This window comes from Aristolochia californica, unplaced genomic scaffold (genome assembly GCF_029961685.1).
Source record: "Aristolochia californica isolate CCGP_79_NKW_82.1479 unplaced genomic scaffold, dmAriCali1.0.hap1 SCAF_12, whole genome shotgun sequence".
NCBI classification, from domain to species: domain Eukaryota; kingdom Viridiplantae; phylum Streptophyta; class Magnoliopsida; order Piperales; family Aristolochiaceae; genus Aristolochia; species Aristolochia californica.
Window position 1 is genome coordinate 26,570,012 of NW_027181793.1, and position 14,221 is coordinate 26,584,232.

The 14,221-nt window shown below is 39.8% G+C and overlaps 1 protein-coding gene across 1 annotated transcript; it reads left to right on the plus strand.

Moving 5' to 3' along the window:
* Nucleotides 1-843: 843 nt before the first annotated feature.
* LOC137946103 (protein JINGUBANG-like) lies at nucleotides 844-4,542 on the plus strand. The gene is made up of 2 exons (XM_068792284.1): nucleotides 844-1,575; nucleotides 3,298-4,542. The coding sequence occupies exons 1-2, from the start codon at nucleotides 1,018-1,020 to the stop codon at nucleotides 4,012-4,014; spliced, it is 1,275 nt and encodes a 424-aa protein (XP_068648385.1). The 5' UTR covers nucleotides 844-1,017; the 3' UTR covers nucleotides 4,015-4,542.
* Nucleotides 4,543-14,221: the final 9,679 nt, after the last annotated feature.

Genomic DNA, 14,221 nt, shown 5'->3' on the forward strand with positions numbered 1-14,221 from the left:
GAGGATTTGATTTGATTTTGCTTAGATGGAAAACCATAGTTGAGTTGACAGTAAGAGCTATAAAACCTTCACTGTTTTCTGAATGGACGTATTGAGACCGAGGCTCAGAAATGAATGAGAATTAATACCCTTTTACCCCATGTGGTGGGGGATGCTGTCTTCCCTCTTGCCGGTGGAATGGTGGAAGGACGGGAGAGGCATGGCCTTTCTTTTTCATCTGGGACGATGTTGGAAGGACGGAGGTATTTGTGAGAGAGAAGAACTTGAAATTTTCCCTTTTAGTTTCTCTTCTCTCTTTAACGAACAATAATAATTAGAACATTAAAATGCACAGAGCAACAAATGGAAAACAATAAAATGCATTTATGATGAGTAAACAAGAAGAAACTTCAAAAAAAAAAAAAAAAAAAAATAGAAACAAAAGAGAAGCTGTTACCAATGTATAAACACAATCTTTCTGTAAATAATAGTTAGAATGAAGTTTTATGTTAAGAGCTAAGCAATTTGAAGTGTGGTATTTATTGTCTTGTTATAATTTCATCTTCACATTAATATGTAATTTTTTAAATCATTGTACAGAATGATGTATTAAGAGGGTTAAAATCTCTGTTGGCAGCTTCGTATCATGGAGAAGTATTTGCAGGCTTGAAGGAGCCATTTCATTGCAGATTAAGTGGGGCTGGTACAATTGAGACCGACTTGGGTCGATTTTTTCTTGCTCATTGATTGACGTGGGCCCATCCGTTAAATCATACATTGACATGGAATCACTGCCCCCCCCCCCCCCCTTCATAAATCTTCTACACGTTTTGGTCGGTGTATCTCCATCAATGATCTCGCTGAATAATGGAGACAGCCTCGTGGGTTTTGGTCGGTGTATCTCCAGCCCTAAATCCTAATTCTGTCTCCCCATTCTCGGTTTGCTCCCCCTCTCTGGGTTGGTATGAACGTAAAATGGAGTGGGTAACTCGCATTTAACTTCCCCCCACGTTTCTTTCTCTCCTTTGTCACCCGGAGATGGAACCATATGAGCTCCCCAGCAGTTCCAGTCCCGTCACGCCAAGAAGGCACACCAAATTGTACAGGAGCAGATCTTCCAGCCAGTCCTCCTCCCCTCCACTCTTTCCTTCCCCTCCCCGCGCTTCTTCTTACTCCGTCAACCCTCTTCAGTACACCTTCATCTCCTCTCCCTCCCTCTCTTCCCCTCCTTCCTTCCCCGCCATCGACTTGGACGACCGAACCCACACCTGCGTCTCCTCCGTGCAGAAGAGCGATGGTGCCATCCTCTCCATGGCCATCTCCGGCCGTCTTGTCTACACCGGTACCCCTTCGAACGCCATACGTGTCTGGAGGCTGCCGGAGCTTACGGAATGCGGCCAGCTCAAGACCAAGGCTAGGCAGGTGCGGGCGCTGTCTGTGTCCGACAAGTACGTGTTTGCTGCTTATGGGGACACTCGAATCCGGGTGTGGCGCCGCTCCTCGACTTCCATGGTTACCACCCACCTCCGCATCGCCACCAACCCCAAACTCACCGACTACCTACACCGATACCTGATCGGCAGGGATCAGCGGAAGGTAAGGGCTTTTGCTCCCTCTCAGATTCCTTTCCATTTTGTCTCTGTACATCCTTGGATGGGTAAGAACTGATTTATGCTGCGCTTGTTAGAGATTTTTAATTAAGATGATAATAATGAGCACTCCTCCTATATCATGCTAGATCTCACTACCATGATTGTATTGATACTTTCGCGTTAAGGAGAGAGTAATTTGGATGTTTCTATGAAAATAGATCGATGTTGGGGAATTGACAAGAAGTGCAATTGAGACACGGGGTAACAAAAATTGAATTGACAGGCCTCAATGATGAGAGAGCAAATAACGACATGTATGAATACAGACAGTACAGCAAACAGATTCAGTAAAAGCAATCCAGTCACGAGAGTACGAAGAACATCGAGGGAGAGGATAAACATGAAAGACAGGGAAATTGTCAAAATGTGAATTCATTCAAAACAGTTTCTCTTGGATAGGGTTTCATGGCGTGAATGACAATTTTTTTACCATTTTTATATTGGGGTCGGATCTGCTGTGGAGGAGCAAATCCCAGTCTCTCAAACGGATATCCAAGTTGGCTGTGAATGGCCCACATATGATGGTCTCACTGTCTCAGTTCCATTGATGCCTGGTCAGCTGATTGATCAGGTGTAGGGTTTAAGAGTCCGGGAGATCTGAAGTGTCATGAATAACTAGTGAATACCAAATGGACCAGTCTCCCACACCCATCCACGGTATTATTCCTTTTTGTAGCAGTTTGCCCTACAAGTTTGGAACATTGGTTATGTTGTCTTTCGGTTTTATGCATGATAACCAATGTCATTAAACTCATCTAGTCACTAACATGTAATGTGATCGAGTCTGGTTGATCTCCACTGATCTGTAAGCGAGAGCTAGAAGAGAAGGTGGGGAAACTCTACAAGAGAGTCTGGAAGGAGAAATTTTTTATTTTATTTTTCAAGCAAGAGAAGCTGGAAGTCCTTTTATTGTTGTGTGGAACTTCTGTAGGTCCACAGAGAGAGCAAGGGGGGCCCCTCAGTCCTCTTCATCGGGGGACAGAGTTTTCAGACACCTATGAAGAGGGCAGGGGTCTCTCCCTAATTGGTAGAAGGAAAGGGAGAGAATGGTTCCCTCCCTCCCAACCTCTCTAAAGAAAGGGAGAGATAGGGTGGAGGCTCCTTCTTCCTAATCTCTTTGTTTTATACTAGAAAGGCTGGGGAGTTGCAGTCGCTTCCTTCACCCGTCCCCTTGTTGTTTGCAACTCTCCTGACCTCCCCACCTGCTTGCGCACCTAGACAGGAAAGGTCCCTTTTCATCTGCGTAGTTGAAGAAAGGAAGGGATATAGGCTAGATCCAGGCTTTGAACAATGAAAAGGCCAAGTGAGCTGATTTCCTGCCCTCGTCCAAGATCTTTCACATTCCGACCCCAAACATGAGATCTGCAGGATATCTCTGATGATAACAGAACAAGATTATTTTTCTACTAGAATAAACCAGCACTACCTAAGGTAGAACCTCCCTTTCAAACTCAAAATTCACTCTAGTTTACAAGGCTGGCAACAGAGTCATATTATCTCTGCAACTTAGATGAAAAAACATTCGAGCCATAGCTATTATGTACATGACTACACCTCAATATTTGCATACATGGATGTAACCTGTTAATGTTCATCGAAAAAGGAAAAAAGACTTGATATGCAGTGAACTGTGTTTCTTCTCTAAATATTTCTTTTTCCAATGAAGCATTCAGGGAATGTATCTTGTCTTGATACCAGCTACTCCGGGAACCTTCTCTACTCGGCGATCGGGGACACAACAGTGAAGGTGTGGCAGATCCCAGATCTCAAATGCATTGAGACTATCCAAGCCCATACAAGAGCAGTGAATGCCCTAGTGACAGGCCCCGATGGTGTGCTCTACACGGCCTCGGAGGACTCCACCATTAGAGTCTGGCAATGGAATTCACTCGATGAGAACGGCCGGCATTCCCTGACACTTACGCTGTCTGCCAAATCGTCCCCGGTGAAGGCCCTCTCACTGACCAAAGACGGTTCCATCTTGTATGCTGGGTGTACTGATGGGTGTATCTATTACTGGCTCAGTGGTCTGGGCTCCAGCCACTTGCAATATGGAGGTGCCCTGCAAGGTCACAACCACGTGGTCATGTGCCTGGCCTCACTGGCCAATTATGTGGTGAGTGGGTCTGCCGACTCGACCTGTAGGGTATGGGTCCGAGGGACTGACGGCGAGTACAATTGCCTTGCTGTGTTGGAAGGCCACAGAGGACCCATAAGATGTGTTGTGGCTTTCAGAAACCATTTTACAAGAGAAGATAATCAGGATGCTTTCATGGTGTGCACGGCGAGCATGGATGGAGCTCTCAAGCTGTGGCGGATCACTGATGGAGAGACGGTGGCGACTAGTCTGCCTCCGGACAGTGGAGACTACTTTAAGCTATGATGAACAACCATTGTTGGGCGGCATGTGAATACAGTGAGCCTGATAATCAGGTTGTCAATATGTGTTGATATAGGTTCTCTCATCCATGTTTTTTCCTCTTTTCTACTCGTAATTTTATGATACGAAGTAGCTTATTATTTGATCCCATCAAGAAAACAAGCCGGACTGCAGATATAGCATCAGGGTTTTCTTCTTTATGCGGCCACTTGAGCACCCTCCAGAGCAAAACCGAAGTGGCCATGAAACATTAAAGTTGCTCCTATCGAATCACTCTCCTCTCCTCATGAGAATTAAGAGACCAAAAACGCAGTTTGATGGACGACACTGGTTGCATCTCGCAAGAGAAAAAATCTATTACAAAATTGTATTATTTGTAGATTTGGTGAGAGTTGTTTAGTTAGTCATGATCATCCTTTAGGATTTGTAAGCAACGGACAAGGTTCAGTTATGAAAGCTACATGGTCTTGACCGGCAGGGATGACGAATTTGGTGTTCTCAACAGGTCGTTACTGAATGATATATCCTGTGCCTTTCATTTGGGCTTCCTCCGTCTGCAGCTCAATCCCATCGTTAAAATCCTCATGCTTTGGAAACTGTCTTCTCCTCAACAACGCCATGAGACGTGAAGACGATTACACGAACTGCAACAACGATGGCCATGAACATGAGAGCCAGTAGAATGTAAACGCGAAAACAGGCCATGCCCATGGCCCGGAACCAACCAGAAACACATGTAAAGGGGGAAAACAGTTACCTCGTATATTATTCACTGTTACAGATACTGGGGCGATTCCTCTGATCAAAATTCACCAGAGTATTGCTGCGGCTTGGGAATTGAATAGATTTGGGACGACATGTGAGAATGTCGCTTGCTTGTTGATTTTAACAAAACAAATGCCAATCCAATCATGGATCCTTCTTGACTGCAATGTAGTAACCTAGGTCCATCCCATGTTGTTTCTCACACCCTTTTCGTAATCTATTACAACACTGGTTACCCTTAATCCTTGGGAGAGTCGAAATCGAGACCTCCATCTAAAAATACACCGCGACATTATATGACCAATTTTAAAGAATCATTCCTTTCAGTTATTATTTATAGTTATATAAGGGTGGGCATAGGCTCGAGTTCCATGGGCGACCAGGAGATCCTTGGGACCTGGGTTTCTCCCTAAAGCTGTGGAGTGGGGATAAGGGTGGCATTGAGTCGAGTCTAGTTCAAACCTGTAAGTTGGGTTTGATTTAAATACTTTGAACTTGAGCTCCAGCCGAGCCCAACTTCGATCCTAAAATTGGAATTGAGCTTGAGCATAAGAATTTTAATTGAGTTTGAGTTCAAGCTCGAGTATGTTCGAGTTCCAACCAATATTTAAAACTTTGTACAAAATATATGTCAAATAAACTCTACATAAAATTATGCATACATTTTACTTATAATTGGGCATGATCTCTACATAAAATTGGGCATGACCTTTACATAAAATTGGGTATGACCTCTCTACATAAACCCTACATAAAATTGTTCATAAACACCGCATAATATTATGCATAAACCTTATTAAAAAATTCACTATAAAAATCATAATAAAATTTTCAAAATTAGTTCACCTTTTGATTTTTCTTGACACCGTGAAGAGCCTGAACCCAATTACCACCATAAATCAAAACTTGAATTGTATTTGGTGCCAATGAAGAATAATATTGGTCTATTATTCTACCACCAACACTAAAGGTAGACTCTAAGGCTATTCTAGATATGGGAATTGCAAGGATGTCTACTACCATTTTAGATAATACCTGAAATTTCAAATTATTCACTTTCCACCATTCTAAAACATCAAAATCATGTTGTGAAGCTTCCTGAAAAAATGTACACATCTTCTTCAAGATAATTTTCCAATTATGATTTTGGTGAATTCACTACTTCCACTTGTCTCACATAAGTCGTTAACTTTGACCAACCTGAACTTGATGAAGAATGAGATCTACGACTTGTGTAAACGCCTGTAAAGCTAATGCATGAAAGAGTCTCTTCATTACTATTTTTCACATTACACATGACTATATAATCATCATATATCTCAAATAAAATTTGTCGAGCTAAGTTTAGATTCATTTTAACTCCCACCTCAGAATATATCTATGGAAAACACATTTCAATCAATATTAATTTGACCCTTGGATCCAAAATTGAAACAACAACCATCAACAAATTGCATTCACCTCAGTACTTTTCATATTTATGTTTTATTTTACCAAGCATCGACCTAATAAAAATATTTTCATTTGTAGAATGAAAATTCAAAACTTCTTTTACCCTATATACCTCACTAAGGTACAAATTAGAAGTAGGGTAGTCACTCCCATAAATGATATTAGTGACTTCTAGAATCTTACACGTCATTTAAACGTTTTCCCATTCATCAAGATTTGTCAAACAATCATAAATTAGCTTTCTATCTTGAAATCTAGGAAATGCACCTTTGAATTTTAATGTAAAAGACAACATATCATGAGTAGAGTTTCCAACGACTTGGACAATCATTAATCAACCTTTTTGTCCCTAGTTGTAGTTGCTACACAATTTTGAAAAAGTGTGAAGTCAAGCCTTAGACTGATTAATGAATTTGACACTCTCATGCACATTCTTAATGATATCTTAATTTCAACAAGACCATCTTAGACTAATAAGCTTAGAATATGAACACAACAATGCACATGAAATAACTTTCTACCACAAACCAATTTTTTATTTTTTGAAAAACCATCTTTCAAAACTCTCAGACTAACATTATTATATCCAGCATTATCAACTGAGATATTAAATATTTTATTTTGTATTCCCAAATCTTTCAAACATTCGTAAATAGCATTTTCTATGTCAACACCACGATGAAGAGGAGGAACATGCACAAAACTCAAGACCCATTTTTGTAGCTTCCAATTACTATCAATGAAATACCCAGTAATAACCATGTATTCGATTTTTTTATTTGGGACTTCCAAAAATCTCTGGTAAGACTAATCTTATTAATCTTTTTCAATAAAAATTTTAATTTCTTTTCTCTGCCTCATACACATCCAGATACTACTTCTTATTGGTTTTACTAGATATTTTTCATAATTTACATTTGACATCTTCATTACAAAATTAAATCCATCATCTTCTACTATCATGAACAAATGCTCATGCATAAGAATCCAATTGGCCATAAACATTCTCATTTTAGCTAGATCATATTTTCCTCCAAAATCCATAAACAGAAGGTTAGATGAAATTTATCAACAATAAACCCCACTGGTTGAAAATTTATGATTTTTTGCTTTCGTAATGTCGTTTTTCTACTAGGACAATGTTTCAAATGTTTATGTGAAGTCACTCCACTAATAATAATACTCAAACTGGATTCACAATGAACACATTGAGCCATTTTTATACCATCTAGAAGTGAAATTTCTTTAAATTTCATCTACACGTGAGACAAATTGTCTTTTTGTACTCCGGATAGAGTCACCTTCTTCCTCAATTTGGGTACCTTCAACTAGGCTCCTTTCAATTGCATTAGCAGCTTGAGAGGAACAATACTCTAGAAAAGTTGGTGTTAGCTATAGATGTCCCATGAGCATAAGATGTTGACATTTCTACTTGGCTACTTCTACGAATAAAATAAAAATAAAAATAGTGATTCAAACAACAAAGACAATTCTATATTATGTTAGCTATTCTTTGTCTATTCCATACAAACACTCTTCATTGAAACCATGCATATCAATGGTCATGGAATCTTCTAAGCTAAAAATACCCTTTAAAAAATGCCACACACACATATCTTCCTTTTTATCTAATGAAACATGAAAAACTAATACCTTGATTGCAATGCCACAAGGACTTTTCAGTTTATAAGCGGCACAAATCCAAGTTAAAAGATGAAGATGATTATAACAACAAACTATCTTAGTAGCCTACAGACAAGTTAAAAATAGTTGGATAAATAGAGTCATATGTCTTCGTTTGGTAATCCAGGTCATACAGGATTGGGGCACTTAAGAGGAGATCTTGAACGCATTGTTTTGTGTTCACTTTCAAGGCCAGAAACACTTGTAGCTGTGAATGTAAGGAAGCAATGTGAAAGCACCATCATCCAATGTGTCAAAGGTGAAATAGGGGACTACTTGATTGAAAGAAATATGGTTATAAGATTATATTAGAAGCTCCAGATATTTTATAGAGAAATAAATTTGGCAGATGGACTAACTAATGTATTGTAGCTAGACAAAAGAAGAGTTGGGGCTACTTTGTTGTATCCCTTGTTGTGGCCGATAAATACCCTTGTTGTAATCTTTCTTGTTTACTTTCATAGAGTTCTCCCTGCTATTGTAATAGCACAAATAAACAACAAATTAAATAGAAGGCATTGTCTGATGATTCAGGTGATTCTAATGATACTGATGAACTCATGGGTCTTGGTAACTCTATGGGGCCCTAGATGTGTTTAACAAGAACTATGTAACGAAAAAGATAATAAACAATTTAAGTGGGAGGAGTACTAATTGCCAAACAAATGGGACTCAAAGCAACACACTACTAATAAGGAATGAGTTTCGTGCCAATGACACGATTGAAAATATAAATTGATCATGTGCTTGTGAAGTCAAATTAGTAGGGCAATGCCGAGTTAATTCAAATTTAGTGACCAAAACTATCGATCCAAGTTCAGCCACAATCAATCACCTCCCTAGGTTAATGATCAAGTCATTTTTTTATAACATCAATATTAAGCATAGTTATAAAACCTAGACAGGATGAGGCGATTGAACCAGATTCAATGGGATCCAGTTCCCTCTATGGGTCACATAGAAGAAAAATCGGGGAAGAACAAATACTTGACTTACCTGATTGGATTCCCTAGCTTAATTGATGTTGCTCTCTCCCATGTGCACTAGTAGGGAGGGGTGTTTGTCATCCCTTGCCTTTCTATTTCGTCAACGACGGGTAGGGGTCACCACCCTCCCAGCCATGATGATTGAGAGAGCAAAACTCCTACTTGTTGGCACCAAATAAGAAGAGGAGAGGGTTGGTGGTTCCGTCCCCCTCTTTGTGTCTTAGTAATAGATCTACGACAAAGAGAAGAAAAAGGTGGGCCGTAGAAGAAACCCAACATCTTCTCTAATTTTTTTCCGTTCTTAGAGAAAAGACCCCAATTGTGCATTGAATCTTCCCATTGAATCAAGAATGCTTTTGGCAGAGTGGGCGGAATGAGAAAGTAGACTTCTGATCAAGTGAAAATTGATATTTGAGTCGTCTTCTTCTTTAAACAACATATATTATTGACTGACACAATTGTATTAAAAAAATAGTGATTTATGTGCCTTTATTTACATTGTGATAGCCTTCTTGAATGCCCAAGAAAGCTATGAGAAAACTGACCACTTTGTCCAGCAAAAGCTACCCTTAGAATCTTTAGATTAGTGGCTACAAGCACTAGAAAAATTTGACAGAGGGATAAACCAATATTCGTGCTAGGAGGAGATGGGCTGCAACAACATTTCTTCTTCTGGCAACTTGTTTAGAAACCTTCTCTTCACCATCACTATATCACCTCCCAAACTCCAAGAATAGTAGAGATAGAAGGCGGGGAGTGACCCGACCTCTCGCCATCTATCTCTCTAAAAGACGAGTTTCCTCTTCTTCTCTATCTTGCATGTTTCTAGTATGAGAAAGTATGAGAAGTCGAACGCTGGCCATCCTGAGTCATTTCTGTCTTCCCAAAGCCAAGTGTCAGATGTGAGTAGTTCCGCTTTATTGTCTACGTCGTTAATAATGTGCTAAAGTCGAAACATTCACGTGGGGTGATGGATTTTAGGCAAGAGAACGAAAATTCGCGTGGGATTCTTATATTACATGCATATATACAGGGAAAGACAGAAAGAAAGATAGATTTTGGCCCTGTTGGAACCCACTATAACCCAGAGGAAGAGCGTCCGATTAACAATAATGAGAAGAAGACGAGAGATTCATCCCAAAATGATTAACTATCTTAAGAAATTTTTTTTCAAACTAATAAATTTAACTTATTTATCCTTCCTAATTCATATCAGACTATTCTTTAACATATATCCTTAAGAGAATGAAGGTATCATGGATCGAGAATGGTTCAAGTACTTCTATTTTTCTACGAGCTCCAATGAAGTTTTTATTAAATATTAATTAAAATCTATAACAAGTCCTTAAAATTCTTAAAAGATTCTTGCAAATGTAAATCGTGTTTGGCTCTACTTCTCGAAATGAAATTTCTGGGAAAAGTGTTTCTCACATAACTCGATTTTATGGTGACTCATAAGTCCTTACTTAAATGAGAATCCAAACGGAGACTGAATGAGCATCATTGAAATCTGTTCAGAGTACTCCTACAAGGGAGACTCTTATAAGCGAGGTCACCTATTCAGAGTCAAAAATCAGCACGTCAGCTTGCTTTTATGGTGCGCTGCTGATAATTGAATGTTTGCACCCAGCATGTCGGTAGAAGTCCACCATTTTTGGAGAAAATGATTACTTCTTCCACTGGAAGAAAAGAAAAACTGAGCAGTAGAAGTAGACGACACCTGACACCTAGCCCAAGTCCTGCGCGCCTTCATTTCCAAACAGGGAGGGAGAAAAGAAAGAGAGTGAAAACAACCGGAACCTACCTACAAAGAACTCTACGTGTCACTGCTTATGGTAAGGAGCCAATCTGGTGTCATCTTCATTGGGGAGAGGCGGCTAAAATCTATATTCCAAATATAGCAGGTTGACGTGCCTGTATTCAAGGAATTCGACTCGATTTCTGTGGCCAGCTCTCGGGGAAAAATCACTACATATCTTAGTCAAGTGGGACTCTTGCACATTTCTCAAAGGAATCTCCTGTTTCCATGCCTACAACGGCAAACTTCCATAAGCCACCATTCTTACTGTCACCTTCTTGATGGCTTCTTTATGGTATCCACAGGTGAAGCCGTCTAATTGGACCTGTCGCTGGATGCTTTGTTTCCGTTTCTTAATATACCCCAGAAAGGAGGAAAATTCTCACTAGTTTCGGAGCATTTTTTCCTCGGCACGAGTTTCGTTTTTTCCCGTCTTTCCTGAAAAGGGTAACAGTTACTCGCTGACAGTGCTGTATGGGAGACGAGCAGTCAGCGGGACGAAGAGAAGACTCGATTCTACACTACCATGTAAGGATCTACCTATAGAATTTACGTTTTCGTGTAGCAGTTCAAATGTTCGTAGTTTCATGCATCTAAGAACGCGACGAATTTGAACAAAATGTCCTTTCAATTTTGAAAGTCGTTGCCACGCTCAATGCCTCTGTTAACATTTGATGATGGGATAGATGTACCTGTCGAGAACACCTTTCTCCTTGTAGCATTGGAAGGTGTATATTATCCGTCCAACGCTAGATAAGATTACTAAATAAATCGAAAGAAAAAATCCCCAGAAAAGGCGTATCGTGGAAGTCATCGATGGATAAAACAGACCTGCGGCGGGATTAAACAGAGGGCAGCATTCTTATCGGCATTTCATCGAACAGCTCGTGGGTGAGCTTGCATGCTGAGAACTCTGTTGCAGAAACGGGTTCACGTGAATTGGTGGCCGAGAACGAGACTCAGTCCACGTGTTTCTCATGATATTTAATAACCCTTGTTTCTGAATAAAGAAATACCACATTTGCCGTGAAATCTCTATGAAATGAAGCCTGAAATCTCTATGAAAAAGTCGTGCGATGCTTTCTCGTGGCGAAGAACGTGGATTTTTTTGTCACTCTTGTGTGTAGCCTTAAAGGTAGACAATGATGCCAAGGAGAATCGCCATTTATGCAGAGTCCCGAGTGACTGATGCCTGTAATTATTGTGCACTGAAATTTGAAGATAATAGTCAAGACAGACGATTCCACTACTCTGCTGCCGACGTCTTACTGTGTGACACTGAGTGGAGATAATTGGAGTGAATAACGATGAGTACGTAAAAGGACTCCCAGAATCATGTAAAGAAAAAAAGCTTTGTTTTCGCTCCGTGTCTCTCTTACAATGAGGAAAATTAGTTTATAATAATAGCTAATGATGCTTAGCTCTGATATGCTATTGCCTGTTATTTTAAACCTAACCAAAGCCATTATCTTCTTCTTCATTCTTCTTGGCGATGCCTGTAAACCGTGTGCTGAGTTTTAGCTGTTTATTAGTGCAAAATATTATAGTCCTTGTCCTGGGTATTCTCAAGGGAAAGCATTCTTATGAATAATAATGGTCAAATTCTTATTTTCTTTTCTTTTATTTTTCATGAGATTCCAAACAAACCCTTACTCTCTTTGAAGGGAGGGAACTCCCAGACCCGAATGTGGAAAAATGCTTTCAATTTATCTGCTCCTGCCTTTTTGTAAGTAATGAGAAAGACTCCCAACTCAATTATAAGCTCCAAACTATACAACTAACATGGACAATTAGACAGACCTATACACCCTCTAGGAGGACAGCCCGCCCAATTTGCATAACAAAACAAAGTAAAAGATAGAGAGCTTTATGAGAAAGTGGAGTTCCATAAACTGACAGATTTAGAAAGTAATGCAAATGAGTTATAGTTGTAGAATAAAGAAATGAAGAATAATATTGTCTTAATTATTATTGATCATGTGTACACTATTTATAAAAGTTACAACAGAGACAGTAGATGCTTACAATTCTACAATTTGAGTCTGTCTCTAATTCAATCACTAGTTATTTCTATATCTATCATTATTTTTATCTTTATGTTTATATCTATCAATAGTCAGATGCATAGATTGACAGCATAAGCAACACTAGGTCAAATCCGGTAAACAATGATAAAAGACAATATGTTGATCATCTTAGTTAGAATCAGATTATCTTTTGCTCAAGACTATTAAGTGTTGATCAACTCTCAGCATCAAGCACTTCACATCTTGATCACTACCAAGCCATCAACAAGACTCATAATTTTATTTTGTTGTCAATTTTGAAAGAAATTCTCTTTAGGGGGGTTAGTCAACTTGAAGGTTAAGATGATCTTCAACCGCATGACGCCCTTTACACACTTGAAGTCATTAGTGGAGCGGATGAAGCTGTCCTTCGTCTCCGTGTACGAGATGAAGGACGTCAATGTAAGGAGGCAGAGGTTGGTGGAGGGTTGACATAGACAGCAATTCAAGTTTTGGTGGTGTCGCCTATAGTGGCAACTGAAACGATTCCCACTGTGGACTAGAAGCATGAAACATTATAAGCACTCCCAACACCTCAGATTTTACGTTAGTAAGAAGTTTCATAGGATTTCTGAAATAAAGGTAACAACAAGCAATCATCATCTTTGCCGGCTACTTTACTACTATACTTGGATCAGTCATAAATAATAAAAGATGAAACTTTCTCATTAAACCCCAAGTGCAGGTTAGTTGTAAAATTAAAATCAGTCGATTGACTAAAGAAATCCTTAAAGTGATAACATGAGATAAGGATTCTGTGGTCTCTTATAGTTCATGAGGTAATGAGGCTTATGTGATCTCTAAATCTGCTAGCTATCTCATAAATCCAATGCCATCGTGAGCGTGATATAGAGCAAACTTGACAAAACCTCCAACGGAGTCTTCCGTTAGTTATTCTCTGGATTTTAAGTGAAGAAAGAGAAAGTCTTGATTGAAGGAGAGACTCCCGCCACTGAAATGGAGCTTCACAAAAAAATGAAGAATCGAACAATAGGAATACTGATCTCCTTATGGCGGAATGTCTTGGAAACTTCGAAAAACGAGGCGAAGATCACGTGGGTGTCGGGTCGAAATGGAGCTCTGCATATTTCAATCTTCAGAGGGGACTCGGGTCTCCATCATGGAATGAACGGCAGAGCGAGCACGTTTGTATTCGATTATTTTAATCGGTGAGTTAGAAGATTTTCGTCTGTGCGTTTTCTTTCTACTCTTATGAGCTCGACAGTTTACAGAAGAACACTGCACATCCCCGCCCCCACCAGGCACCTCCGAGACCAACCAAATGAACAACCTTTTTCAGAGAGAGAGACAGAGACAAGAAACGATACGTCGCTCTCGATAGTGCCCACCCTTGTATCTCGGCGTCATTGATGAATGGTGACCGTATTGGAGAGATGGGACGAAATGTGGGGATCTCTGAGATATAAGTGGGCGTTTCCTACGATATATGGTGATGGTTT

Bases quoted from the DNA above. Each gene is read 5' to 3' on its own strand.
- LOC137946103 (XM_068792284.1), top strand. From the start codon at position 1,018: ATGGAACCATATGAGCTCCCCAGCAGTTCCAGTCCCGTCACGCCAAGA. The intron at 1,576-3,297 runs GTAAGGGCTTTT...TTTCCAATGAAG, and splicing joins TCGGCAGGGATCAGCGGAAG to CATTCAGGGAATGTATCTTG.